Source organism: Leptosomus discolor, chromosome 17 (genome assembly GCF_034619465.1).
Source record: "Leptosomus discolor isolate bLepDis1 chromosome 17, bLepDis1.hap2, whole genome shotgun sequence".
Classification (NCBI taxonomy): domain Eukaryota; kingdom Metazoa; phylum Chordata; class Aves; order Leptosomiformes; family Leptosomidae; genus Leptosomus; species Leptosomus discolor.
The window spans coordinates 6,672,433-6,697,842 of NC_141407.1; the positions used below are offsets into that span (position 1 = coordinate 6,672,433).

Genomic DNA, 25,410 nt, shown 5'->3' on the forward strand with positions numbered 1-25,410 from the left:
TTATGTCCGTGACCTTCTGCATGTAAGGTGGCAGAGCAACCCATGCTGTGCTACATCTAATATGCATATTCATGGCTCGTTTATTCATGAACAAAATGACTGGATTAACGATGGTTTGAAGGACGCTGATCATGGAATTGAAATACGCTCAAGTTGCTCACAAATTAGAACTCCATCATTTTTTGTAATAAATTGGTAACCATTGTAAATCCTTGCATATCAGTGTTGTTATTGGAAATACTGTGTTGTATTTTATTGGATTGGAAACATTTCACAGCTATCAACCTGTCAATTATTTTAGCACAACACAAGATTTCTCATGATGATAGATGGTGATTCTAAATAATTTTTATAAAGTATTTCTACTTACCGTGGTGTCAGGAAGCCTGCCTGCCTGTGAAATATTGTGATTTCTGAAGCACTCACCTGATAACACTCCTTAATTGTGTATCGTTAATCTATGTGTCAATCAAATACTTGCAGGCTAATATATGGAATTTTTTTTCCTGAGGTTTTCATAAAGGGGGGAAAATTAAGATCATAGAAAACTGTCAGAAACACATGAAGGAAGAAGAAACGCCAGACTTGTAACCAATCATGAAAATGTGTGTTATGAAGAATAAAGAAAAGATGAACACTCTTCACTAATGAACTCTACTTTTATTCAGAAGGAAGATGTCTTCCAGCAACATGTTTTTTCTTTCTCTCTGTTTCCCCGCACTTCTAACAGTCAGAGTGAAAAGAAAAAAGCCCAGTTTTACGTCTTGAGCAGATTCAAACATCTGTGAATAAATAAGGTGCTAGACATTAGATACCTGCTATTTAAGTTTCGAAGTCCTTTTCAGAGATTAGTAAAAGATATTATTTCACCTCACAGACAAGAAAATTAATTCATACAGAGGCTGCTTTAACCAAGATCACACAGTGAGTTAGAAGTAGAGATGGGTCTGGTATCCTACAGAGTATATGAAGTGATGCACTGATGTCCTGAAATATCTGGTAGGTCAAGTACGCCAAAAGTTACTACCTCTGACCTAAAAGTGTTGACCACTTCTGCATTCAGCCAGAAGGGCTGCGAAGGAAGGGGAGACCTCCAGGACCACAGCACGGAGCAAGCCACCCGCTTCAGTGACACTGCTGCTTCATCTCTGGTCAGGAAAAGCCACATGAGAGGGCACTGCCCGTGGCTGCCCCAGTGCTGGGGTTATTAGCCACCTTGACCTTTCTCTGAGCCTATGCCAGCACGTAATCCTCCACCAGCAGAGAACAAATCCTGTCTCAAATGCATGCTCAAGCATAGCTCTCTCCCGCTGCTGCTCCTGCTCATGGCTTTATTGCTGGCATCAAGTGCGTTGGGGCCACAATCCCATTTACCTGTTTCCTGAGCTTGGGGTGGCATAAGAAAGGCCAAAAAAATGCAAAAGCGCACCCAGTAGAGTCTTGCAAATCCAAGCTGTTTAAAGCATGATGTGCTGGATCTGCAAGCATACCTGTGTTACGGGGTTTCCAGATTCCATCACAGTGTGACCCAGGAGGCCAACTCTGCCATTGGCCCTGAGCGGTGGCCTCTGACAGCACTGACCAGTCTGAATACCTGTGGCAGGGTTGGACTCTAGGTGGTCTGGTACTTATCCCTATTTATACACCATACAGCCTTTTCCAGCCATTAAACTGATTTTATACGTGCAAGCCTGTTTCAGCAATTAGAGCAAAAAATCTTTATAGCTCTTTTGGTTTGAATTGGTCTAGTTTCAAACCCAGGTACTAAAATGGATAAAATTATCTTGAAAAGCAAAGGAATTACACTGTACTCTGAGCTCCTCTGCATCATATTCTGAAAGACACAAAGATAATATTTGTATAAATTAAAGCTATTGGAGACGTATGGTATTTCAGTTTCTGCTTCATTAAGTTGTCCTCCAGCCCTGAACATCCCTAGATCTATTCTGCAGCACTTTTCTATTTTAAATTTAATCTATCCTGCTGCAGAAAGAAAGCTTAAAAGGATATTGCCTCTTTAAATTAAATGTGGAAAAAAATAACAATGGTGGAATTCTTGCTGAAGTGAATGCAATCTATTATATAAGTTCTAGAACTCATAATATTTTCATATGTCTGTTAGCCTCCGTGCTAGTTCAGCAATGTATTTCTTCGCTGTTTCACTATCACCACAATTACATTTTTTTCATTGATTGTAAGACCAGAAGAAACCACTGTGACCATCTAATCTGATTTCACATGCTTAATAAACCATAGGACATGTCTGGATTAATTCCTAATTTGATTAAAAAGACTGTTGGAAAAACATCCGATCTTTCCCCTGCAATTTCCAAGCAATAGAATATACCTTTGCAACCCCTCATGAGTTGTTCCAATCACCAATTATTTTAGCTTTATCATTATAAAAATGTGCTCTCTGTTTTGAGTCTGGAACTTCGTCTTCCTATGATTTATAGATATTGGATCCTTCCTCTGTAGGATTTCTTTTCTTTTTATGGACTTGATGGCAACCAAATCACCACTGAAGCTTCTATTTGGTGGTGAAAATACCAGGACATTGACGTTTTCACTGTAATCCTCATGACTTTTCTGCAAGACCTATCACCAGCTAAACAACCATGCCATCCATGCTAGCTAGTAAGAAATAAGGCAACAATTAAATCATGTTCTTGTGGTGATTATCCACGCCATTCAGTCCTATATTGGCATCTGCTTCCCTGTCACATATAAAATTTTCTTCCAAGGGTGGGCATCCAAAGTTCTCCTTCCAAACAAAGGCCCCAGCTCTGGCTGCCTGCCTAGGGGACAACAGACAGGGATCAGGTTTGCTACTGCATCCAAAGTTGCAAGCCCCGATTCCCAGAGGTGCCTGGCACTGTTACCTTCCTGCTCTGCTCTATCAAAGTTGTTCTGCTTTGTACAGAATACCTTGGGCCAGAGTGAAGAGGAGAGATTGCAAACATGCTTGTGTAGACGAATGGCTAGGACGTTACAGATGCACTCAGTACATAAATCCTGCTGCAACATCAGGTAGATCTGATGGGAATGCCCAAAGAACACCTTAGCAAGTTGAGCCTTAAACTGGGAGAGGCAGAATAGTATCTTATTTTCAGGTATGTGAATTAGACCTAAACTTGAGATAGGGAGCAAGCTGCTTCTGGCTGCCCCACGAGCAGAACTTCAAGGGCCCAGAGAACATTACTGCTAATACTGCAGGTGCCTCCAGCCTGTAAGCTTGAGGAACAGTCTGGTGGGGATTTTGAGGATCTAAACAGAAGACTTAATGTTCCAAGTTCCCATAATAGGTGTTCAACTTCTCATGTGTTTCTAGGTCATCAGGTCCTTGTACAGGGGGTGGGGTGTGTTGCAAAACATCTTGAAGATATTGTCCTGCTGATAGAATAGAGTTGCTTTGGAGATGGGTAAGTTCCTAGAAATAGAATTATCAGAATGTGAGAGGAACAGACACCCAGAGAGGTAGTGGGATCTCCACCCCTGGACGTTTTCATGACTTGCTGAGGCAAAGCCATGGCTGACCTGATCTAGTGTTGGCAACAGTCCTGCTTTGAGTGGGAGGTTGGATGAGAGACTTCCAGAGCTCCTCTCCAGCCAAAATTTCTATTACGTGGGAGCATGGAGGGACATAGTCAGGGAGGGTTTTCTGTAGTCATCTTGGAGTCATCAGCAGGTTCTCTGCTGGGAAGCAGCTCCTCCCGCACTCAGGCTACGAGAGTGGGCTCTCGTGGGCGTTCTCAGTGAGAGCGCCCTGGGACAAGGCAAGTGCAGTCTGGGGAGGAGGAATTAAACTGTGTCGCTGAGAACAGCAATTAAAGAAGCCAACTGAGATTTCAAGGAAAAAGCATGAATCTACAGGGTGCATTAGTTAATTAAAACAGAAGCATCATCTTCAGGCCTTTTTTATGCAAAGAAAGCTTCTGTTTCTTGCTAAAAGTACATTGAACTGGCGACAGTAGCTCAAGACAACTGTGGTTACTTTTGGAATGAAGTAGTTAGTACAGAAGAGGAACAAACACACCCCTTCCCTGGAGTCCCAAGTTCTTGGCTGGAGGAGCTTCCAGCCCTGCTGTACTGCATGTTCAGGGTGGAGCAAAGTGATTCAAGCAAAGGCAGATACTGATTATAGCTTAATTGCTGCTGCAGTGTATCTCTTCCCTGTGTTCAGCTATCTCCTGCCAGAAGCCACCTAACCCCCCTTGGAGGCTGGGGTGAACACCCAGCCCCAAGAAAGTCCAATGGCCAAATTCCCACGGACTCTGTTCTCACCAGAATGTGACCATGTTTTATGCACAACAGGGGCTCCACTCCGTTTCTTCTGCATCCCCTTTGGACCACAGCTGGGGGTTCACTGACCACATCCATTTGCCGATCAGCAAAGGCCCATCTGCAAACGGAGCTGTTCTCACGCGGCTAATGTTTGTGAAAAGGAGTACGTGATGGGGGGACTCTAGTAGACTTTAGGTACATTGCTGCTTGAGCTGATGGGTAACAAAGAAAAAGGTTAGAAAAAACTGTACATTCAAAGGTTTAGGGTTTTTTTTTTTTAATTGGGGGAGGGTTTTTTCCCCCCACTGAATGAAAAAGGCTTTTTCCTCACCATAACCAAGAAAGGAGGCTGCAGCACTTGGCAAACAAACTTCTATTAAGTGCATTTGCTGGAAATGTTTATACTTTGCTCTTGACAACTATCTTGAATATACTGAGCATTGCACTGTGCTCTAGCTTGCATCATTCTGACATGGGAGCAAAGTCCTTATGGGGGAGGTGATAGTGTCTTTCATGGGGACTTTTTTTTCTTTTTAGTACCTGTCACTTGTTGTAATTAGGGGCAATAACTTGTTTTGGAAAATATTTTCCTGCTATCCAGGGATTTTCTCTCTCTCTTGGCTGATTTGAGCAGCCGCAGGAGGAGAACATCTTTGCAGGGAGTGAAGGGGAGGGGGAACTTCATAAGAGCAGCAAAATCACCGCTACCTTCCATGCAGCTTGGCAGATGTTTAACAAGGGGTTCTCTGCCTTCCTCCAAAACTCCCCTTCTGCAGCATGTTGCCTGGAAACCCTCCGCTTCTTCCCCTTTCACATTTAATTACTGCAAATTGCCGAAAACTCTATCTAAACTCCTATCAGACAGACAAATCACTGTTTGATTAGGACAGATAAATGGACCTAAGCGATTCCAAAACTTGATCTCTTCTTGTGTTGGGTTTTTGGAAGGTTTTTTCCCTTACTGTTGGGATTCAACCCAACATTTCCCAAGCCGAGTAACAGGAATCTGGGCTAATTCAGGAAGGCCCTTGCTCTCAGTTTTTGTATATGAGTGGAAGATAAGAAAGGAGGTAGACGGAGATTAGCATAAGAGACTGGTTAGATGAATAAGAATGGGCACTCTCACATCTAGGCAAATGGATGGCAGCTAAACAGATGGTGGTTGTTCACTAGCCCCTGTGAAATGATGCTAGTGGTGGGGTTATCTTTGCAGAAGAGTGTCCCACTTACAGCTTGACTTCCCTTCTGGAAGTCTCCGTAGAAAGGCAGTGAAATGCAACCCACACGGGGAAGGATTTACTCTTTGCCCCCAGCCTCTCTCTGTCTTTGCACGCTGGAGGTAGGGATGACACATCGCATGTGGAGAGAGCCGGAGGGCAATAACCCGTCATCTTGGTGCCATGCTAATTCTGTGGTTAAATAAGAGGGTGTCACACAGCAATGGTGTCGGTGCTGGCACAGCTCCCTGACACCAAGGTTGCATCCACACAGGTGTGGCTTTGCAGCACTCCAGTTCCCAGAGCAGAACCTGCAGCCCTGAACCCATTTCCTACTCAGAGCAGGAGGTATATGGGTGCCTCCCAGAGCAAAGATCCACCCCACAGAGACAGGAACACCCATGATAGGAAGAGCAAAACGAGAGGTGTATTCAAAAATCTCACTTCCCACCTACTCATGCAAGGGAGTCAAATGAGAAGATGAAAGCGGACAGGGGGCTGAGCCCCAAAGTTTAGTCCTGGTTCTCTTTTATGAAAGAGTTTCATCAAAGGCCATGATGCTCAAGCTCTGGGCATGATTTGCAGGCTGCCTTCCAAGGAAGGAGCTGAAGGTCTCCAGGACCATCTCAGGTTGGAGAACGGGCTGCATCATGAAGCTATTGGGAATAATTCACTCTGTCATGATTGGAGTCACCAATATACAGAGCCAGGACAAAGCAGAAAGACTAAATCACCCAGATGACTTCTAGCAAGAATAGTCTCCCCCAGGTCAAGAATGCAGGCAAACCTGACCCGAGGGCTAGCTGCCCTCGGGGCTTGCTTTTATTATTATTTTTTTCCCTCTGACAAATTCCTGGCTGCTGATTCTGTCACTATCCAGTTTTCATTGCCTCTGCAAAGAGCAGCAAGCTACAGCAGCACCAAAGAGTTAACCCATGCTGGAGACAAGGCACTGAGCTTGCACACCAGAGTCCGGCTTTTCTCCCCTGCTCGTGAGAATCCCTGCTCCGTACAGTTCTGCACACTCGCAGCTATCGCAGTTAACAGGTTGTTTGTCTTTCAGTGGATCGGAGGGAGTCTGTGTAAACCTCCATGCAACTGACTTTAATTACCTGCCAAACCTGCACCAGGGCATAAGCCCACATGTTGTATGTGACATTACCAGTAGAGCAAGTACTGGAATGCAGGGGCTAGAATAATTTGACAGCTAACATAAAGCACTGTGATTTATATTTTGGTTATATTGAGATTTTTCCCCCCTCTTTGAGCACTCATATAAATATTTACTTGGATCCTAGGACCTCGCTTAACCCTCACAGTGCCACATTTTATCTTCTTCCTTTTTTCTTTTTTCTTCTGGTATTTTTGTTTTTCAGCAGCTACTCCAGAAATGCCTTTCATTTTAAAACACAGAAGATTTAGACCAAAAATAACTTCACCTTTAAACTGTTTCATCTGTAAACAATGTGATCCAGTAATCTTGATATATTTACTATAGCGTTCAATTGAAAACAGATTATGGAGAAGGGCTTCTTTTAAAAGATACAAAATTTATTTAACAGAAACATTGGGTTTAGATTCTGGAGCAGAGACCAGCTGATACCTCTGCTATGTTTTAAATTTTATTCAAGCTATTTAACTAATTATTGAGCTGAGTAACATGACTATAAAATGTTTGTTTCAAATTTAACTTACCTGCTGTTTAATGTTACCAGGAAAGGCTCCTTTGCTTTTGTGTTACCTCATGGTTTAAGTCTGCACACAGTAGGACAGAAATCACTACACGAGAGAGACCTGGTAACACTGCAAATCAGAAAGCCATAGACTTTTTTTTATTATTGTTGTTATTATCATGATTCCTGTCTGTCTGTCTGAGTTACGCATGAGTCACTTGTTACGCAGCCCCAGAGGCTCATAGGTGTTTGCTTAATACCCTGCTCTTTTGGGTGCTTGACCTGGAAATACCCGTCCAAAACCTTTTCCTACTAACATCCTTGCTATCCCTTTTACCCATCTGTGGAGTGGGTTAACCTGTCACTCCACAAAACCGGGGCTGGACCTAATGGATTTGTGCTTTTCCAATCCTTGAGATCAGTACGTGCTCTCGCAGACCAGTGTAGCGTTGCCACTGCAATACCCAGAATAAAACGCTTGATCCATGGGTCAAGGCTGACATAAAAATAAGGATGGCGTGTGTCAAAAGGAGTTTAGCAGTCCTCTCTTTCTGGTGTCCTGAATGCGCTCTGTGTTTATCAGCCTCAGCAACCGCAGGGGATGGCTCAGTGCTAGAGCTGATAGTAGCCTTGCAGTAGCACAAACGTGACCTGTGGAGCTGGATGTCATTGGACAATAAGCAAGATGGGGGCCAGACTGAGGATAAATGTAAACGCTTTCCTTTAGGATCACGCGAGCAGATATTTCAAACTCAAACCCCTTTTGCCTATATTTGCTGGCTGCTTTAACGGGGGAAATGCAGATCCAGAGCTGTGAGGGCCAGTGTTAGCTGTGAGGGCCAATGTTAGCTCAGAGACTTGTTTATAATTATATCTTCCCTTTCTCGTGTTTGTAGAGGCTTTAGGTAATAAGTGCACCACAGCATTAGAGCAGGGAAGAAGCAGTTAGCAGAAGTCCAAGGTGCAGGTTTATTGCCCTCTGTAATTTCTTTTCTGAATGGGCCCCCTGAACCAGCAGGAAGGTTTCTGCTCCATTCAACAGTAAATAAGACAGGACCCATAAAACCACATGATCAGAGGGGTTTGTGCTGCCTTTCACTCCATCACCATCCCCTGGCGATCAGTGATCTTGCCCGGTGCTCCCAGCTGCGGTGGTGGGAGGAGAGGCAGCACGGCCCGGAGGGACTTGTCAGGCTGAGCCCTGCCATCAGTCTGTGGCTCACCTTGGCCAGGTCACCACACCTTTTAGTGCCTTGGTTTCCCCACCTGTAAAAGGTCAGTGGCCTCCTTAAATAAATTGCCTGAAGTTCTACGGAAGAAGGAGCAAGTATTGTTTATTTTTGCGAATGCAGATTTCAGGTGCTTTCTTACAACACTCATTTCAGAAAAAAATCGTACTGAACACAATGCCCTTGACACTGAGTGTTTAATATCCTTATAAAGCCAGAAGCACCTTTCTGGAAACAAATGAAGTCTCATTAGTGGGAAGTTCAGGCTACAGCAGAATCAGATATCTACATTTTATCGGTGGGAGGTCGCAGGCTTCAATAGTCAAATACAGGCACAAACAATGCACATCTATTTGCAATACATATGCATTATTGCAACACTGAATGAAAACATCAGAGACCAGAAATAATCCCATCTCTGTATTTGTGGGGATGTGCCCTGGTATCTCCTAGTATTGCAGTGAAAGCGAGAGCCTGCAGAGAGGGTACAGTTAGCAAAATGGTGTACTAGAGCTGCACAGTGACATTGTCAGTGGAGGAGTTTTCTCTGGTATAAACCTTCACCCACTGCCTCCAAAAACAAGGAAGAAGGGTGGAGAAACAAGTTTAGGATGTTTCTTTAAAGAAAGCACTAAACTTGGTAAAAGGACACAGCTTTCCTACCTTGCTCTCTGCCCCTCGTGCCTCAGGATATTATAAATTTTTGATACCAATAAAACAGAATTTTTGATGAGCTGCTATTTTGCATTAAAGCAACTTTACATGCAAAGATTGCATAATAGGAAGTAAAATTGAATTTTGCCTCAGAACAAGTTCTTATTATTAATTTAAGTGTTTTTTATATATTTTAGCAGCAGCTTATCATTCTATATATTTAATTTCTTTCAAGTGAGAACACTTAGCATTGGTTTCCTTATCTAAACAAATCTTTTAAGAGAACACATGTAGAAAGTGGAAATGCAGTGTTTTGAATCCGTGCCTTAAGACAAACATTGAAACTTTAAAAGGGGAAATAAAGCATGGCAGAGGACAACTATCTCTAAAACCTAATAGCAGCCTCCATGGGACAGGAAAACACGTTGTTTTCTTTATGTGGAATGGTTTTTCACCCCCTTTACTGCAGTGTTTATCCTAACCATATTGTGATGAACCTGTAAATACAATAAACCCCCATTGGAGCAATTCTGTTTAAGGCAAAGGATTTGCAGCAGCTTAGGTCTCAAGTACACTACAATCCATTTTCTAACACTTCCACACACCACGATGTGCAGGAACAGCTCACAGATATAAATTGCATCTTCCCTATCCTGGATGCAACAGCAAGAAACTGTTTTGCAGTACCTCATGCTGTGTTCAGAGCTCACTACTGAAAGTCACCATTTAAAAATCAAGAAAAGGCAGCACTTGAAATCTTCCCCCCCTCTCCCTGCCCCGCTTCTTCTTGTTCTCCTTCTTGCATAAAACAAAAGTCCAGTGTGGGATCCTATCAGACCACTGCATGCTACATTACTGAACATGTTATGCAGGATTATGCAATGAACTGTTTAGAGTGTGTGTGTGTGTGTGTGTGTGCATGAATGTAACTTCAGATTTACTGTAACCTTAATGGAGTGAAACATACTGATTAAAAAAAAAAAAAAAAAAAGAAAAAAAAGAAAACCAACACCCTGAAACTTGTCCAAATGAGGAGCAAAACAGCTTTTTCTTCCTTGATGGTGGGAAAGCACTCTTTCAAACCTGTAAGGAGGAGATCAAAACTGAAAATTTAAAAAAGAAAGAAGGAAAGAGGGACACCCGCGGGAGCCGAGGCAGCGGCAGGGAAGGATGCTGGCAGGCGGGAGGCGCGGAGCTGCGCTGCCGCGGGCGCCTACCAGGGCCGCTCCGCACCTCCGCAGCCGGCGGAACGCGGCGGGCTCCGCTGCCCCAGCCCCGCGGAGCTGCGCACGGCGCTGCGCGGCCGCGGAGCCAGAAGGGGCTGTGCTGCGCGCCGGGGCTGTTTTATCTGTCCTCCCCGCAACCCGACACCCGCAGCCCCGGAGCGTCCCTGACCTTGGGCTGTCAATCACCGACACCAACCAGCCTGCCAGAGCCGGGCGGGCACCGCGCCAGCCCGAAGGGAAGGAAAGTGGGGGAAAAGGAGAAAGAAAAAAAAAAAAAAAAAAAAAAGCGGGGGGGAATTAATCCCTAACCCAGCTGGGAACAGTTATCTCGCAAGCCCTGGCTCATCTTCATAACGCATCTCACCTACCTCCCCCCCCAATACGGAGCAACTCATCTGCCGGCCGGCAACAGCGCTAAGCATCTCTGAGAAGTCTTAGAGCGATAGGTCTGTCTTTAGTTCAAAAGGTCTTTTTAGTCTTAGATTTCTCTGTTTTGGAATTAAAGAAAATTAGTTTTATAAACTCTCCTGGAGGGGAGAAGGAAAGGGAATATTGAAAAGAGTGTATTAAACGGTTGGCACAGACCGGCTGCAAGTTCTGTGTCAGTAAATGGGGGGGGGGGGGGGGGGGGGGTGTTGCCAATTGTGTTTCCTCTCTGAGCATCTCGTTTAGTTCTGGGAGCAGCCGTAGCCGATCGCCACCTCTGCCCCGGTGGGGGGTGCAGATCTCCCTACAGCTGTTAGCAATAGCTCTTGCAAAACGGCGAGATCAAACAAAACAATATGATTTTCACTGAAGGGAACCGTCCTCCTGCACTACGCTAGATCACGTAGTGAACCGTCGTCCGGCAGCCAAATTCAGCTGTGCAAACCTTGGGCTCTTCCCCGCCACCCACTCCCCCTCATACCCTGGGTGTGCAGGGCAGCCAGCCTGCCCCCGTCGGGGGGCTGCCGAGGGGCTCCCGCTGCCGCATTTCTGGCTGCAAAGGCACCAACGCTTCTGCTCCCAGCACACCCCAGAGCCCCTGAACCCCTACTCCGGCCGGGAGGGGCACGGTCCCGTCCAGGTCCTGGTCCAGGTCCGCTCCTGCCTCGTTGGCACCCCGATTCCATCCTCTCCGAGGCTGCAAGGAGCGGATCGGGATGGGGACCGCTCCCTAGTTAGCCCGGGCTTTTTTTGGATTTTGAGGCAGTTTGGAGCACCTTCGCTCCGAAGAGCTTCAAGGGCGATTGACTGATGCCTGGCAGGTTCCCGGAGCGGGAGGTGGGCAGCGCTCGGCCCCTCCGAGCCGTGTCGTTTGTGGGCACTGCCGGAGCCCCAGTGCGCGGCAGCGGTTGCAGCCTCCCGGCCTCCTCCGAGCCCCGGGGGAGTACGGGCTGCCCGGGGGTGCTGCACCTCCCGGGCGTGAAGCGGACCCTCAGCCCCCGGCCGGGATGTGTGGGGGGAGAAGCGGCTCAAAGGACGGGCAGAGGACGCGCAGGCAAAGCGGCTAGTCCGGAGAGGGGGAAGAAGAGGGTTTTGGGGACGGAAGATGCTTTATCCCCCGCAGTTGACACCCAGCTTCTCCGCAGCGCTCCGGGTGGAAAGCAGGGAGCCCCGGGGGGGCGGCCCCGAGCTGACCCGCAAGGCCCTCCGCTCCCGGGGGAGCACCCCGCGGGCAGGCCGGTCCCGGGAAGGAAAAGGGGGAGTTCTCTTTTTCCCTTTCGCTTCAAGAAACGGCTCTCCGTCGTGCCCCCGACTCCTGTGTCAACAGCCCTTTATGAATCAGCGATGAAGGGCGAGAGATCAAAGTCGATACGCGGGGATAGCAAAATGCGAGGGAAGCCGGGAGGGGGTCACCCTTCGCTGATGAGGCTCCCCCGGGGGGAGGGAGGTAATGGGGGGGGGGGGGGGGGGCGCAAGCAGGCCCTGCCCGCCCCGACACCCACGGGGCTGCCTGTCCCCGATGCCGGCGGGGCAGAGCCCTGCCCAGCCGCAGGCCGGGCCGAGCACAAGGGCGGGTGGGTTCCCCACCCCCGCCCCGGCATGTCGGAGCCCCCTCCGGAACCTCCTGCTCGGTCGGGGGAAGCCAGAACGACCCCCGGGCGGGAGGGCAGCCCCCGGGGAGCCCCGCTCCGCAGCATCCCGCCGGGCCGGGCTCGGCTCTCCCTGCGCCGGAGGGTCTCAGCTCCACCAGCCCCAGCTGTGCCCGTGGGGGGGGCTTGGTTGGGCTTTTTTCTTTTCTTTCAGATGGGATAAATTAAACCTCAGGAACGGGACGGGGCCGCTGCAAAGGCACCGGCTGCTGCCGCCGCCCTCGCCGTGCCGCGGGTCTGCCCCGCCGCTGACACAGTTCTGCGGTGGGAATCTGGAGGGCTTTTCTAAGGCCTGTTTTTCCTATTTTGTTGTTGTTGTTGTTGTTCAATTAGCCCTAGTGATTTATTCAATGCATGCATGAGGGGACATTAATATGCGGTGGCAGTTCCCACAAACAATATTCCTCTCAGGCTTTCTGCAGCCATAGCGTTTACTGGCAAGGGGGGAGGCTATACAGGGAAAGCCAGGCGCTCTCATCCTTTCCCTCTGCAAACTCCTGTCCCCCCTTCGCGGGGCAGGAGGGTACGAGCTTGTTCTCCGGGCCTGACTCATGTAGCCGGGGGGCTGGGACGGGCCGCGGGCCCTTCCACACTCCCCCAGCCCAGCTGGCTCTGACAAGGCAGGGATGCGGCTGGGATGTAAGAGAGGATTTGGGGTTTAAGTTACTATATTTGCTTTTATTTTTTTTTTTTTTCACACACTCTGTCCTTAACCGGTTTGTTCTCCAAACGTGCCTCGTGACGTCCCTGCAAAGACAGCTCGCTGCTGTTGGGAAGAGGAGCAGGGCGGAGAGAGGCTAGTATTTTGGGTTGTGTGGTGCCTTGGATTTTGTTTTTAAGAGGGATTTAAAGTTCAACACTGTTTTCACACTTTGAGAGCAGCAGCGCTCAGACATGCTGCGACCCAGCTCTGGGGCTCCCTTTCCCGCACGCAGGCGAGGAGCGGGGGCGATTCCAAACCCATTTAGGGAGCTGCGCGGTTATCTGCCCTGAAAGCAGCTGATGGATGGTGGGGCTGCGAGGTGCTGAGCCCTGGGGGTTGGCGGGAGGAGAGCTGTCCCCTTCCCTACATGCATCTAAAGAGTCTTCTAAACTGCCCGTTGCTTAAAATAAATAAATAAATAAATTTTGGAAAAGCCGGAATAACTAAAATGTGCAGATGGAGTGGAAGAAAGCGAATGACCCGCCCGGATCCCAAAGGAGCCGGGGGAAAGGATAGACTTGTCCAAGCCCTCTCCTTTTCTAATGCAAAAAGAAAAAAAAAAAAAAAAAAAAAAAAAAAAAAAAGAAAAAGAAAAGAAAAGTGCCTGCACTTTTTCCCCTCTCTGGCAGCCCGAGGGGTGGCTCAGGCCGGAGGCTCCCGCTCCCCGCCGGGCTGCAGCGGGGCCACCAGCAGCCGGGCCCGGCGTGGGGCTCCCGCCGCTCCGCATTTCCCGGCGGGGGGGTGATAGTGGGGGTGGTGATGCTCACCCCCCGCCACGGACGAGGTTTGGGCAAAGCGGAGGAGGGGGCAAGGCTGAGCGGTCCTACCCTGCGTGCAGCAGCGGTCCCGAGGGGGCAAAGCAGCTTCGCCACCCCCCGTGCAAACCGGGGCGCTGGGCGTCGGGAGCGGAGCCGGGCGGCTGCCTCGGCCGGGCAGCGGTGCGAGGGTGGAGAAGGGTGCAAAAGTTGTCCTTTGTTTGGGGTTTTGGGTTGGGTTGGCTTTTCTTTTTTTTGGGGGGGGGGGGGGGGGAGCACGAGACATCAGAGAAGCAGGTCCCTCCAAGAAATGCCATTTCAATGATTTTAATAAGCAAAATAGGAAACAATTTTAATAACCAAAAACAGAAACCAGTCTGAATAAAACTACAATAGACCAGGTTTTTTAATATTTTTCATATCATAAGCAGGATTTGAAATTGATCCCTTCAGAACTTTACATGAAATAAAAACAATTTTTTTCCGCTGCTGCAATGTTTTGATTTCAACACAGTTGAATCAGTAAAAAACAAAGATCGTTTTCTGATGCATGACTAATATCCACAATATTTAAAACTGCAAGCACCATGCTGTTCATTACAATCTTGTTATTACTGTTAATTTATAAACTAATACAAACTTAAAATGCATCCGGCCAGCAGTGCCAGCTATCCTAAAAGGAAACTAAAAAATAAGTTTTCATTTTGGTATTTTTGTCAGTGCAACGTAAATCCTTTTACTGACCTGCAGGAGGAAAAAAAAAAAAAAAAAAAAAAAAAAAAAGTAATAAAAACACCCATAAGACTCCAAACTACTACTATACAACTGCAAATAAATTTTGGCTAAAACTTTCACTCGCTGCATAGGGAAGCAGAAAAGCAGATTACAAATCATTGCAAAAGAATACACTTAAAAGTTGCAGTATGTCTTCTTTAAAGAAAGTTTTAGTTTTATATGCTTTTCCAGCTCACTCATCTGCTACTACCATTGAGAAACCTAACTTGAGTGGCGACACGGAGCCCTCACGGCTGTTGCCACTTGACTCGTAACCGGGAGGGTTTAGGGGTTTTTTTATTTATTTACCGAAAATCAGGGGCAGTTCTTTCTTCAAAGGAACTGGTATCTCGTCCGTCCTTCGCTTCCTGAGTGTACAATCGGAAGGGAAACTATATGGCTAAGCCTAACTACTCCAGGCTGGGAATCGTCCTGAAGGAAAGAGCTTCACTGCCACTTTAAAGCATGGAGTAGGCTCTAGTGACCGATGAGAGTTTTTCCCTGTTAAGTTTAGGTTTGTCAATGCCATTCAGGCGTTTTTGCTTCTGCCCCAACAAACAAAAACCAAAATGAAAACTAAAAAAAATACAACTTAAAAGTGCACCAGATATACAAAGTTGTTTTTTTTTTTCCTAATGCAAAATGCCCATAACTTTTTTTTCCTTAAGTATCTCTTTAATACCAAACAAACCGTATAACCAGCCTGCTGAAATGTTATTTTGTTTTTGTGGTTTTTTTCTCCTGTGCGGTTTGAAGTAGCAGATATTTACAAGCTAACGACCATAACAGAAAATAAAAGAGCAAAACCAACGAACAAAACTGCACAAGCAGTAAAAAGTTTGATAACTTGTGATGCTTTTCTTATCGATGAAACAAAACAACAACAGAAATCTATGATCGATGATCAACATGCTATAGTTAAACAAGAAAATGGTACAAAATAGAAATTATTACCATACATGTCCAGCATGCAGGATTAATATTTTTAATGCAGATTTTCGTATTTTTCTATATAATCAAGCAGGCAATAAAACTGATGAGTTTTTCTTTCTTTCTTTCTTTCTTTCTCTTTCTTTCTTTCCTTTCTTAGATTGAATGTCCCATCTGAGTCCTGTAACTTATTTCTCAAAGCAGGCAATATATGAAGAGTTTGCATATATTGTCCTTTTTTATTTATTCTCTTTTTCCAAGCAGGTAAATTGTGCATGAGATGGTGCTGTATATGTCCTCTCTCTTTCCAAGCAGGCAGTATGTTATAGATGGCTTGTTCATTGTCCTTTTTTATTATTATTCTCTTAAAGTCCATCTCGTTCTGCAAGCAAGCGATCTATAAAACGCTTCACTTGTCCTTTTCTCCTTTGCCTCTGCCTCTGTCCCTCTCTAACTCGCAAACGAAAGTCGAAAAGTTGCACTTTACCTCTCCCATCCCCACCCCCAGCCTACTTTTCCCACAGCTACTCTAGAAGACTGGATGCTGCAAAAAAATCAAGTCTCTATTTTTCTCTCCTTCTTTCTCTCTAGTCAAGCAGACAGATGGATGGAGATGTCAGAGGAGGATGGGAGTTGGGGGGGGGGGGAAGGTGACAGGGGTCAGGTTTGGGGGGTGGGGTTTTTTTGTTTGTTTTTTAATTATTTTTGTTAAGCACTCACATGAAGAACTCGGGGGAAGATGGGTTGTCACTGGTGGAGCCGGCCTCTCTGAAGCCATTGCTGGCAAGTTTCTCACACTTGAGCTTGTAGGCGTCTCTCTCTCTGGCGAGCCGGGTCACTTCTTGCTTGAGCTGTTCCACCTGCTGAATGAGCTGGGTCTTTTCGTTCTCCAGGTGGTGTTTCTGCTGGACACGTTTATACCTGCAGGACTGGGCATAGCCCCTGTTCTTCAAGGTCCTCCTCTTCTGCTTGAGGCGGATCACCTCGTCTTTGGTGAAGCCTCGGAGGTGCCTGTTGAGCTCCCTCACGGACATGGAGACCAGCTGGTCATCCGAGAACCGGTCCTCCACACTGCTGGAGGGGGGATGCTGCTGGTGCGAGTTCTGGAGCTGCTGGGAGGAGCTGGAGGAGGTGGAGGGAGTGGGAGAGGCCTGGTGGTGATGATGGTGGTGGTGGTGAGGGTGCCCGCTGCCAGCCAGGTCTTCGTGAGTGACTGTGGGGTACTGGTGGTGGTGTTGGTGATGGTGGTGATGGTGGTGGTGGTGGCCCCGGAAGCTCTCGAAGCCTTGCAGCTGCTGGGACACCTGGTGGGACCCAATGAGGGCTTCGACAGCGTCCTCTGGGGTGAGGTTTAGCGCCTCGGGGTTCATCTGCTGGTAGCTGTTGGCCATCCAGTACAGGTCCTCCAAGTGGGTCTTCTGCTCGGTGGGGCTGAAGCTGGGCGAGGAGGGCACGGAGCTGCAGGGGGTGCTGATGGGGGTGGAGGAGACGGAGCCGGCGGGCTGCAGGCGGGTGCAGTGCCTGCCCGAGCGGTCGTTCCTGCCCAGGGGCTCCTTCTTCACGTCGAACTTCATCAGGTCGAAGTCGTTGACATACTCCATGGCCAGGGGGCTAGTGGGCAGCTCGGCTCCGATGCTGAGCTCTCCGGCCATCGCTGTCTTGAGGGCACCTCTCCCGGCGGAGGGAGCTGGAGACCTCACTCCAGCGCGCAGCCTGGCAGAGGATTGGCCGCTTATTCCAAATCAACTTTGGCTTGGCTTTCTCGCTTCCTTTCCTCTGCTCCCCCCTCCACCGCCGCCGCAGCCTCCTTCTCCCGGCTTCTGGGGCTTCTTCGGTCCGGAGCAACAAAGCCAAGGACGAGCCGGCACCCGGGCCGCCTGGGTGTCTCGTGTCTTTTTGTATCGGCGTTTGCAACGCACCGCAGGCTGCAGCAGCTCCCGGCACTTGGACACCCGCTCGCGAGGCGAAAGGAGCAGTAGCAGGAAGGGCAAAAGCAAAACAAAACAAAGATGCTGCCTTCGGGTCTGTGCAGGAAGAAGAAGAACGGTGCGAAACGTCTAACCCGTGCCCCCGTCTGGGTTTTGTAAGTCCGGAGCCTTCTCCCCGCGGCAGCAGAGCACCGGAGTCTGCCGCAACTTTCCAGCCCGAGCAGGCGGCCGGGGGAGCGCACTGGCTATTTGGCGGTGGCTGGGTTTTGCACGGGAGTTTTCGCTGGCTCCGGCAGCGCAGGGGAAGGGGAGGGAAGAGGGGGAGGAAGGAAGGGAAGGAGGAGGGAAAAAAAAAAAAAAAAAAAAAAAAAGGAGGAGAGGGGGGACGAGAAAAACCCAGGTCTCCGCTGTAGCTGCCGCCTCCAGCGCTCGTTGTGCAGCTGTGATTCGCAGCGCAGCCCCCCTTGGCTTCTTATACGGCCGTGCCCGCCGAGAGCGCGGCGGGGGCCGGGGCCGGCGGCGGCCGCGCCAATGGCAGCGCGGCGGCGGGGCCGGGCCGGGCGGGCGGCGGGGGCGGTGGGGCCGGGCGGCGGCGGCGGCGGCGGCGGCGGGGGCGGGGGCGGGCCGCGCCGTGACAGCTCCGCAACGCCAGCTGAGCGGCCGCCGCTCCCAGCCCCGCTCCTCCGGGCGCTCCCCGCTTGCTCCCCCCTCCCGCGCCATCGCCTCCTCTTTTATTTATTTATTTATTCCCACCCCCCCCCACACACCCCCTCCCCGGCTTTTCGGCCTCTGCAATCCACGAACGAGGAGGGCTCGGGGACATCCTGCCCGTCCCTTTGTTCTAAATATAACAAAGTCCCTTTTTGCCCGCTGCTGTCCCGCAGCAAATTTCAAGGCAGTCAGCTTCCCCTCATCCCACGCACACGCATCGCCCCTTCCAACTTTATGTAAGCGTTCCCAATGAGAAGGTACCGCGGAAAAAACCGGCCACGAACGCGCAACGGGTCCGGCCGGGGAGCGAGCGCTGGGGCTGCGGGGTGGTGCCGAGGGGGATGCGCGGGGACCCGGGGGCGAGGGAAGCACCGGCTCGGCAAGGCTGTCAGCTCTCCTTATACAACCGGGGAAATCCTCCCGGTTACAGGAAGCAAATCTCTCCCTAAAGTAAAGCAAAGCCATTGACACAGACAATTGCAAATATTAGGGAGAGAAGGGAGAAAATATAATTACATTTCAGTTCTGAGGGGACCGTGTTTGCTTTCCTCTTCTGCTCCCTGAGTGAGTGACTGCATGCAAAGGAGTACTCGGCTTGTAAGATTTTTTAGTTTCTTTTTTTTTTTTTTTTTGGTCCAGTAACAGGTTTTTTTTTTTTTTGAACATTTTGTAACGATTAAGGGAGATTAGGGCTTCTTTTTACACTGTTTTAACGCTCAAACAGACAGAAAGTGCGACCCCAAGTGTCCGTTTGGAGAATAACAGCTACTTTTCTTGGGGAAGGAAAAAAAAAAAAAAAAACACGGAAAAAAGGGGGACGGGCGGGCGGGAGCGGAGCGACGCGGGAGCGGCAGCAGGAGCGGGGCTGCCGCGGGCCCGGCCCGGCCACGCAGCTCCGGAGCTCCGCGTCCTCCCCTGCACCTCAGCATCTCCGTATCACCTCCCCTCACCCCAGTTTACTTAGCCAAAAGAACAAAAAAAAGTTCAAGACCTGTCTGCTTTTCCCAAATTCATTAGGAGGGAATTGCCTCTCTGGAAACGGGGCAGCACTACGAATGTCTCCAAGCGGAGACACCTCCCGCGCCGTCGGTGCCTCCCTGCCGGACCCGGGCGCCGGACCCGGGGCGATGCTCGCAGCCCGGCGTCGCTCGTCCCGCTCCTCCGCATCTCCGGGGAGCTAGTCGCGGCCGCACAGGGAAGCGAGGAGGCAAAAGTTGCTCAAAGTCCCCCGCAAAAAAAAAAAAAAAAAGTCTCGGGGTCCCTCTGGCAGCGGGCTGGAAGGAGGAGGTGGAAACCAGGGAGGGGGATTTGGATTAAATCCCCCTTCGCAGTACAGGCGTGCCGGCGCTTAATTTCCCTTGTCAATGCCTCGTTTGAGTTTTTCCCCACGATATTTGGAGGGGATATGACTCCCAGTCGATAGTCCCCTGGAGCGGTCATCTCCGGTGGCCCCCACGCGGGTCCCTCCGGCGCCCGATCCCGGCCGAAGCAGGGCTGCGCTCCCGGGAGCAGGCAGTCTCCCTCCGCGGGATGCCCTGCTCGAAACGCGTGTGTGGGAGGACAGGCGTGGAGCCCCCCCTCCCCGGGCAGTCCCCGCGCCCTGCGTCCCCCGTGGGCAACGCCGCCCCGGCAGTGCTGGGGGCTCCGCGCTCCGCCCGGGCACCGCGCTGCTGGTTTCCCTTCGGTGCCAGACTCGGGAAACTGCCGCCTTGTCGCCGTTAACGGGTAGCCCCGAGGCACAGAGAGGCGGAGAGGTCCGCGGTGCCCCTCCGCGGAGAAACCGGGGCCGAGCGCGGGGACCCGGCCACCCTAGCAAAGCAGATCGGGACAGGAGCTCGGCTGTCCCCGTCCGGCAACTGCTGCCTCCCTGGGGGCTGGGGGAGAACCGGGAGCCCCCCATGTGTGTCCGCTGTAGCTATTATTGATGAGGTCCTGGAAGTCGCTTGGGGAGAGCTTTATTTTTACCTGCACGTTGAACGTTACCGTTGCCAGTGAGGGAAAGGGGACCCCGGTGAGCGCTTGGGAAGCCAGGATGCAGCCCTGCAAAGGTGCCATTAGCTGGATAATACTTTTTCCTCTCATAATTACTGAGGTATATTCACAAGGTGGAGCTACTGAAAGGCGGAGGAAGCATTGATCTGATTATCTCCCTGTCCATACACACTCTGTCCTCTTTCTTAATCTTTTAAGCCGTGAATTCCAGGTCGGTTTTGCGCGACCATCTTCATCGCCATAAAATTTCTGGGCACCTTCTGGGTCCGTTTCTTTACTCTTCCACCCCTTGCTCCCTTGTACATAACATCCTACAAAACTTGGGTTACGCGGCTGGCTAAAGTAGGAACTGATTTGTGCCCCGAATCCCCAGTTAAAGGCCAATTTTGTTTATTGTAGAGCTTTTAATTCACCCACCAAAGGTTATTCTCGCTGGGATATACATATTAGGGGGGACGTTCCTCCGTCCGTCCGATCTATTTTCTTTTAATCAGGATTGGGGGAGAAATAATGTTGATGGAGCAAAAGAAGAGGATTCCGGGGCTGAGCAGCCCAGCAAGGCAGCCCGGGAGGAGTTTCCCTTCCGCGGGGCCCGGCGGCCGCTCCCGCGGTGCTGCGCGCAGGGGGAGCTCCTCGCACCCCGGCCCTACGCGGCCGCCCGCACCCGAAAAGCCTCCACGGGACAAAGCGGCGGCCCCGGCGGCTGCCGGCTCCTGCGGAAAGGATTTCTCCTCCCTTCCGCGTCCGCGGAGGAAAAGCACCGCCGTGGCGGGGGGAAGAGGCACCCACCTGCCCGGCATCACAGCGCGGGGCACAGCTCGCCTCCCCCCCGAGACTTCCGAGCAGTTTTTGTTTAATCGCCACCTTCCTCCTACACCCGAAACCTGCCCATCGAGGGGATTTATTTTTCCCTTTTTTCCTTTCTATTTTTTAAGATCCTTTTTTTTTGAAGGTTAGTTTCGAGTAAAGAATGACTCCTTCCCGCTCTCCCTCGTCTTCCCCCTCCCTTTCGCAAACTCCCGGCCAAAATCGGGAAGAGTTCAAAGAAAATGATAGTGTCATTTCAGATTAGCTCCATCCGGCGTGTCCGCCCCGCGCAGGGCAGTGGGGGTCCCTGAGCCACTGAAATGTGAAAGCTTTCCACTAATACTGGAGCATATAGATGCCTGTACGGGTTCGGTTTGGTAGGGCTTCTGCCTGAATCGGTGGGTGACGTTTAGAAAGGGAATCGTATTACGGTGGCATCGCAATCCCCAACTCTTAGAAACAGCAGGTCTAGTTAACTGTTTTTTTTAAAAATATATATATATATATATGCTGTTTTATATGTATTTTCCACGCTCTGAGAAGCGCTCCTCGTTTTCGGTAGCTGACTGCTACTTTTTCCCCAGAATTAGCTTTTTCACCCCATAACATTAGTGGGATATGATGTCTGAAATAGGAGTTTTGTTAACAAACAGACACCCAAACCGAAATCACCAGCCGGCACGGATGAAGGAAAAAGGCATCACTTTCCAAATTCTTACCTCCCCTCGCTTGAGTTTTAATTTCCCAAACTGCGAGCAGACACCGTGCTGTTTGTCAGGATTTTTTTTCCCCCTGTGTAAGCACCGAGGGACCTGGTTAATCATCTATCGCAGATACATGTGCATGAGAAAGAAAAGTGTTGATGTTTGCTTGTTCGGGCTGATGGGAATGGCCCACGAATTTAGGATTAAATTACTAATGGTAATCATAAGTCTTTGTTTCCTCTCTCTCTCTCTTTTCTGCGGGGATTGTCAAAGTAAAGCGTGCAGCATTCTTTGGACAAAGTCTGCACAGCAGCTTTGCAGTATAAAATAAGCTATTGTACCCTCCTGGGTTAACTGGGATCTCTTCAGATTTTAGCCTGAACCAGTTAGGAGCGGGGCAAATCCCAGTACTAACTTTAGACACGTTTTCACGGGTGGATCTGTGACAAGGGAGTGGAGCAACACTTCAGAAGGGTAGGTTTGGGGGGGGCATTTTTCTTCCCCGAAGCTTCGCAGTGTCCAGCATTAAATCCCCGTTGGCAGGGGGGTCAGTGCGGGCGGGCGGCGGGTTTGGGCTTTGCTCGGTCGCGGCGGGGGGGGGGGGGGGGGGGGGGGGGGGCGTTCTGCAGAATAAGCGCACCCGGACGCTTATTGCTATACGGGACGGCGTGATTTAGGGGGTTGGTTTGGACGCCCCACGTTTCATTCACCCCATGAGCTCGCCTGTGTGGGTAGCGGGGGGCTGTGCGGCGCTGCTCCCGGCAGGGGGGGGTCACCCGCTCGTCGCGGCTCCCCCCGGAGCGGTGCCCGTCCCGGACCCCCTCCGCCGGAGCTGGGCTCCCCCTCCCCAACCGGCGCTGAAGGCGGCAGAGCAGATTTGGGGGGGGCTGGTGCGGACAGGAGTGGGGGACGCGACGGCTGCTGGAGGGGAGGGGGATGCGGGGGGGCGGAGAGCGCGGAGCGGGCCGCGGGGCACCGCATCAGCGCACGCTGCGGGGGGGATGCGCAGGCGACGCTCCGCGTCCCTGCGAGGCTGGGCGGATGCAGGAGCCGGGGCGCAGGGATTTTCATCTTTTTTTTTTTTGGAAGGGGACAGTGTCACACCCCCCCCCCCGTGCCCCCCTCTGCTCGGTCTTAGCCCGGGCCGGCAGCGCCCGGCTGCTCGGCGGCGCGGCCCGGGGGGGCTGGAGGAGGGTCGCTGCCGTGCTTTCCTTTCCTCCTGCCTTTTTCTGCAGAGGAAGAAGTCCAGGGGCAGCCTCTGCAGTTTGCTCGGGGTCTCGCTGCACCTTGGGAGGGGAAGGGGGTGTTTTTGAGACGAAATGCCAACATTGCACCCTCCTCTAATAACGTCCCACAAGGGCGTCTTTGGCAGGGAGGTGATCAGAAGGCAAAAACATTCTCCTTCTAGTTATTTCTTCCACCCTTAGCCCTGTTGTACCAAGAAAGAGTCGATCCAAACCTGTTTTCAAGAGAATTTGTCTTTTTCTCATAATTTCCAAACTCTGCAGTCTCATCATAGCCCCCTTTCTAATACATGCTGTTGATATTACTCCCCCTGCCACTATGGTAGAAATTGTTTCTAGCAGAAACACCTGATCCGGAAGCACAAAATCCCCTGTTTGAGCCTTGCTAGGATCAGCTTTCCTCCTGTGCTTGGCTGAGTCCTGTTTCCCACTTGAACTGTGGCATGTTGAATTCATTATCTGAGCCCTTTTAGGAGTATTTAGCTAATAAGCAGCACCAAAACCTTTCTGAATGATCAGAAATCGCCTTTTGGGTCTGAAGTAGCCAGCAGAAGCTGAAGAACTATAATTACTGTAATTGTATCTTGCAGTGGTGTTTCGTGTCGTTCAAAGATTTTTCAAACACTTCAGAACTTGGACCACATCTTACTAGAAAAAAAAATCTGTCCTGCTTATCTGCTTGTTTTATGAATACAGAGGTACTGCACAGATGTCTGGGTGGGAAAAGTGATCTTCCCAAGGGTTTACAGTTTCCTTGGAAGGCATATAGAAAAGGGAGATGTCAGAGAGACAGGGAAAGTGTCCTGGATCTATGCCCAATGTCACAAAGTCATGAGCAGCCAGGAGATCTTCCAGAAAAGGTCGGCACCCCTTTCTGGACACAGTCTGTTGCCTGTTTCTCCAAGGGGCTCAGCGGGAGGCTTTCTTGATGATCGGATCCTTAGACGGTCAACAAGAAGGGAAGGAAGATCTGCCCTCAGTTGTGCTTGAGGAAACCCAGGACCATGCAAGCATCTTTTCAGAAAGACCAGTGTCACTGCAGGTTCAATGGCCGCGGCACCAGAGAGGCTACTCCCAGCAGAGCTGAGCGTGTCCCACGGCCCTTGCAGGATCAAGGGGTCTGTCGTTACAACCCAGGAGTCCACAGACATGCTCCAACACCCGATGGGACCCATACCCTTTCATTCAGACTGATTTTCATTGCACAAAGTTGTGGATCAAAAAAACTGCTTATATCTAGAATATTTTTGAAATTTCCTTTCCAGCATTTGCTGCATGAGGATTTAAATATAATCATAAACCCTATGCTGTATATTCTTCTTTTTGCTCTTTGCACCTTTAGTCCCCATCAGGGATTTTGTTTTGTTTTGACAGCCCCTGTATATATGTGTTTGTGGTTGTTCTGTACTGTTTCCTGATTTAATATCAGTGCAGTTACAGGAGAAGGATGCACCGTTAGCACTTTTTACTCAAAGTATTTTTCAAGCTCCTTTTTGATGTACTGGTCAGGTTTGCAGCTTCTGTGCTCTTGTTGATCAGAAGAGGAAGAATCAGGTTTATTGTGCCCTTTGGGAATGAAGCTCTCTATTCACCTGAGGAGTCTTGGGTGAATCTTATTCACCTACTCCTACGCTAGTCCCTCCATGTGGATCCAGGTGCAGAAGAAAAGTCAGGAAGTATTTAGTAGAAAGCTGTTATTCAGTGAAATTAAAGTCCTTTTGTGCATTTCTCAGAGATAAAGTTGAGCCGAACTGGAAACAAGCTGGCTTCTGCAAACCCCCACCTTCCTCCCCAAACATTTTAAGGTCATAAACAGGAGAAGGGAAAAAAAGAGAAACAAAGAAAGGGAATAATTCTGGGGAAACGCTTCCGTTTGCTCTCCTTGTTAGCCTGAGGAACACTTATTCAATTATTACACAGACAGGGGAAAGAAAAAGGCTCCCAATCTTTGCTTCTTTTACATATAAACAGATACACAGCCTTGAATAGCCTCAGATCAGATGCTTCTAAACTCAGTCTCAGAGTGTAAATTATGCTTCATTTGCCCAAACAAAATATTGGCTCACAGTGCAACTTGCCATTTTCTCTTTGGGAAATAAAACTGGTTTTGTATGTGTGTCTTGCTGCATGTTGTGAACATCTCCGGGCTTAAATCTCACTAGACCTGCAGGCCCTAGAAAAGCTGGAAATGTTTCCCATCATTGTCCACTATGAGGATCCTATGGAGGGTCCGAGGGGAGCGGATCTTGGGTGACCTGGCCAGGACATGGGGAGGGCTCACAAAGCTGATTGCTGTCCCTAGGGCAAGTTGCAGTTTCTCTGTAACTATTTCTTTACTTCCAGAGCTCCTCAGCAGAACGGTTAAATTAATTTGTGCAGAAGAGCCGACAGCACAGCGGTGCCACAAATTCTCACCCACTGTTCCCCAAGCTAAATGCTCTCCAGCCAAATTGGCTGGTTGCTGTATGGGTCATTCTGAGATACCGTAAATAGTGACTGCATCT

The 25,410-nt window shown here is 49.7% G+C and overlaps 1 protein-coding gene across 1 annotated transcript; it reads right to left on the reverse strand.

Annotated features, from left to right (window-relative positions):
- Nucleotides 1-16,003: 16,003 nt before the first annotated feature.
- Nucleotides 16,004-17,172, reverse strand: MAFB (MAF bZIP transcription factor B). The gene is made up of 2 exons (XM_009954302.2): nucleotides 16,241-17,172; nucleotides 16,004-16,064 (listed from the first exon to the last, which is right to left on the reverse strand). The coding sequence occupies exons 1-2, from the start codon at nucleotides 17,170-17,172 to the stop codon at nucleotides 16,004-16,006; spliced, it is 993 nt and encodes a 330-aa protein (XP_009952604.2).
- Between the last annotated feature and the right edge of the window lie 8,238 nt (nucleotides 17,173-25,410).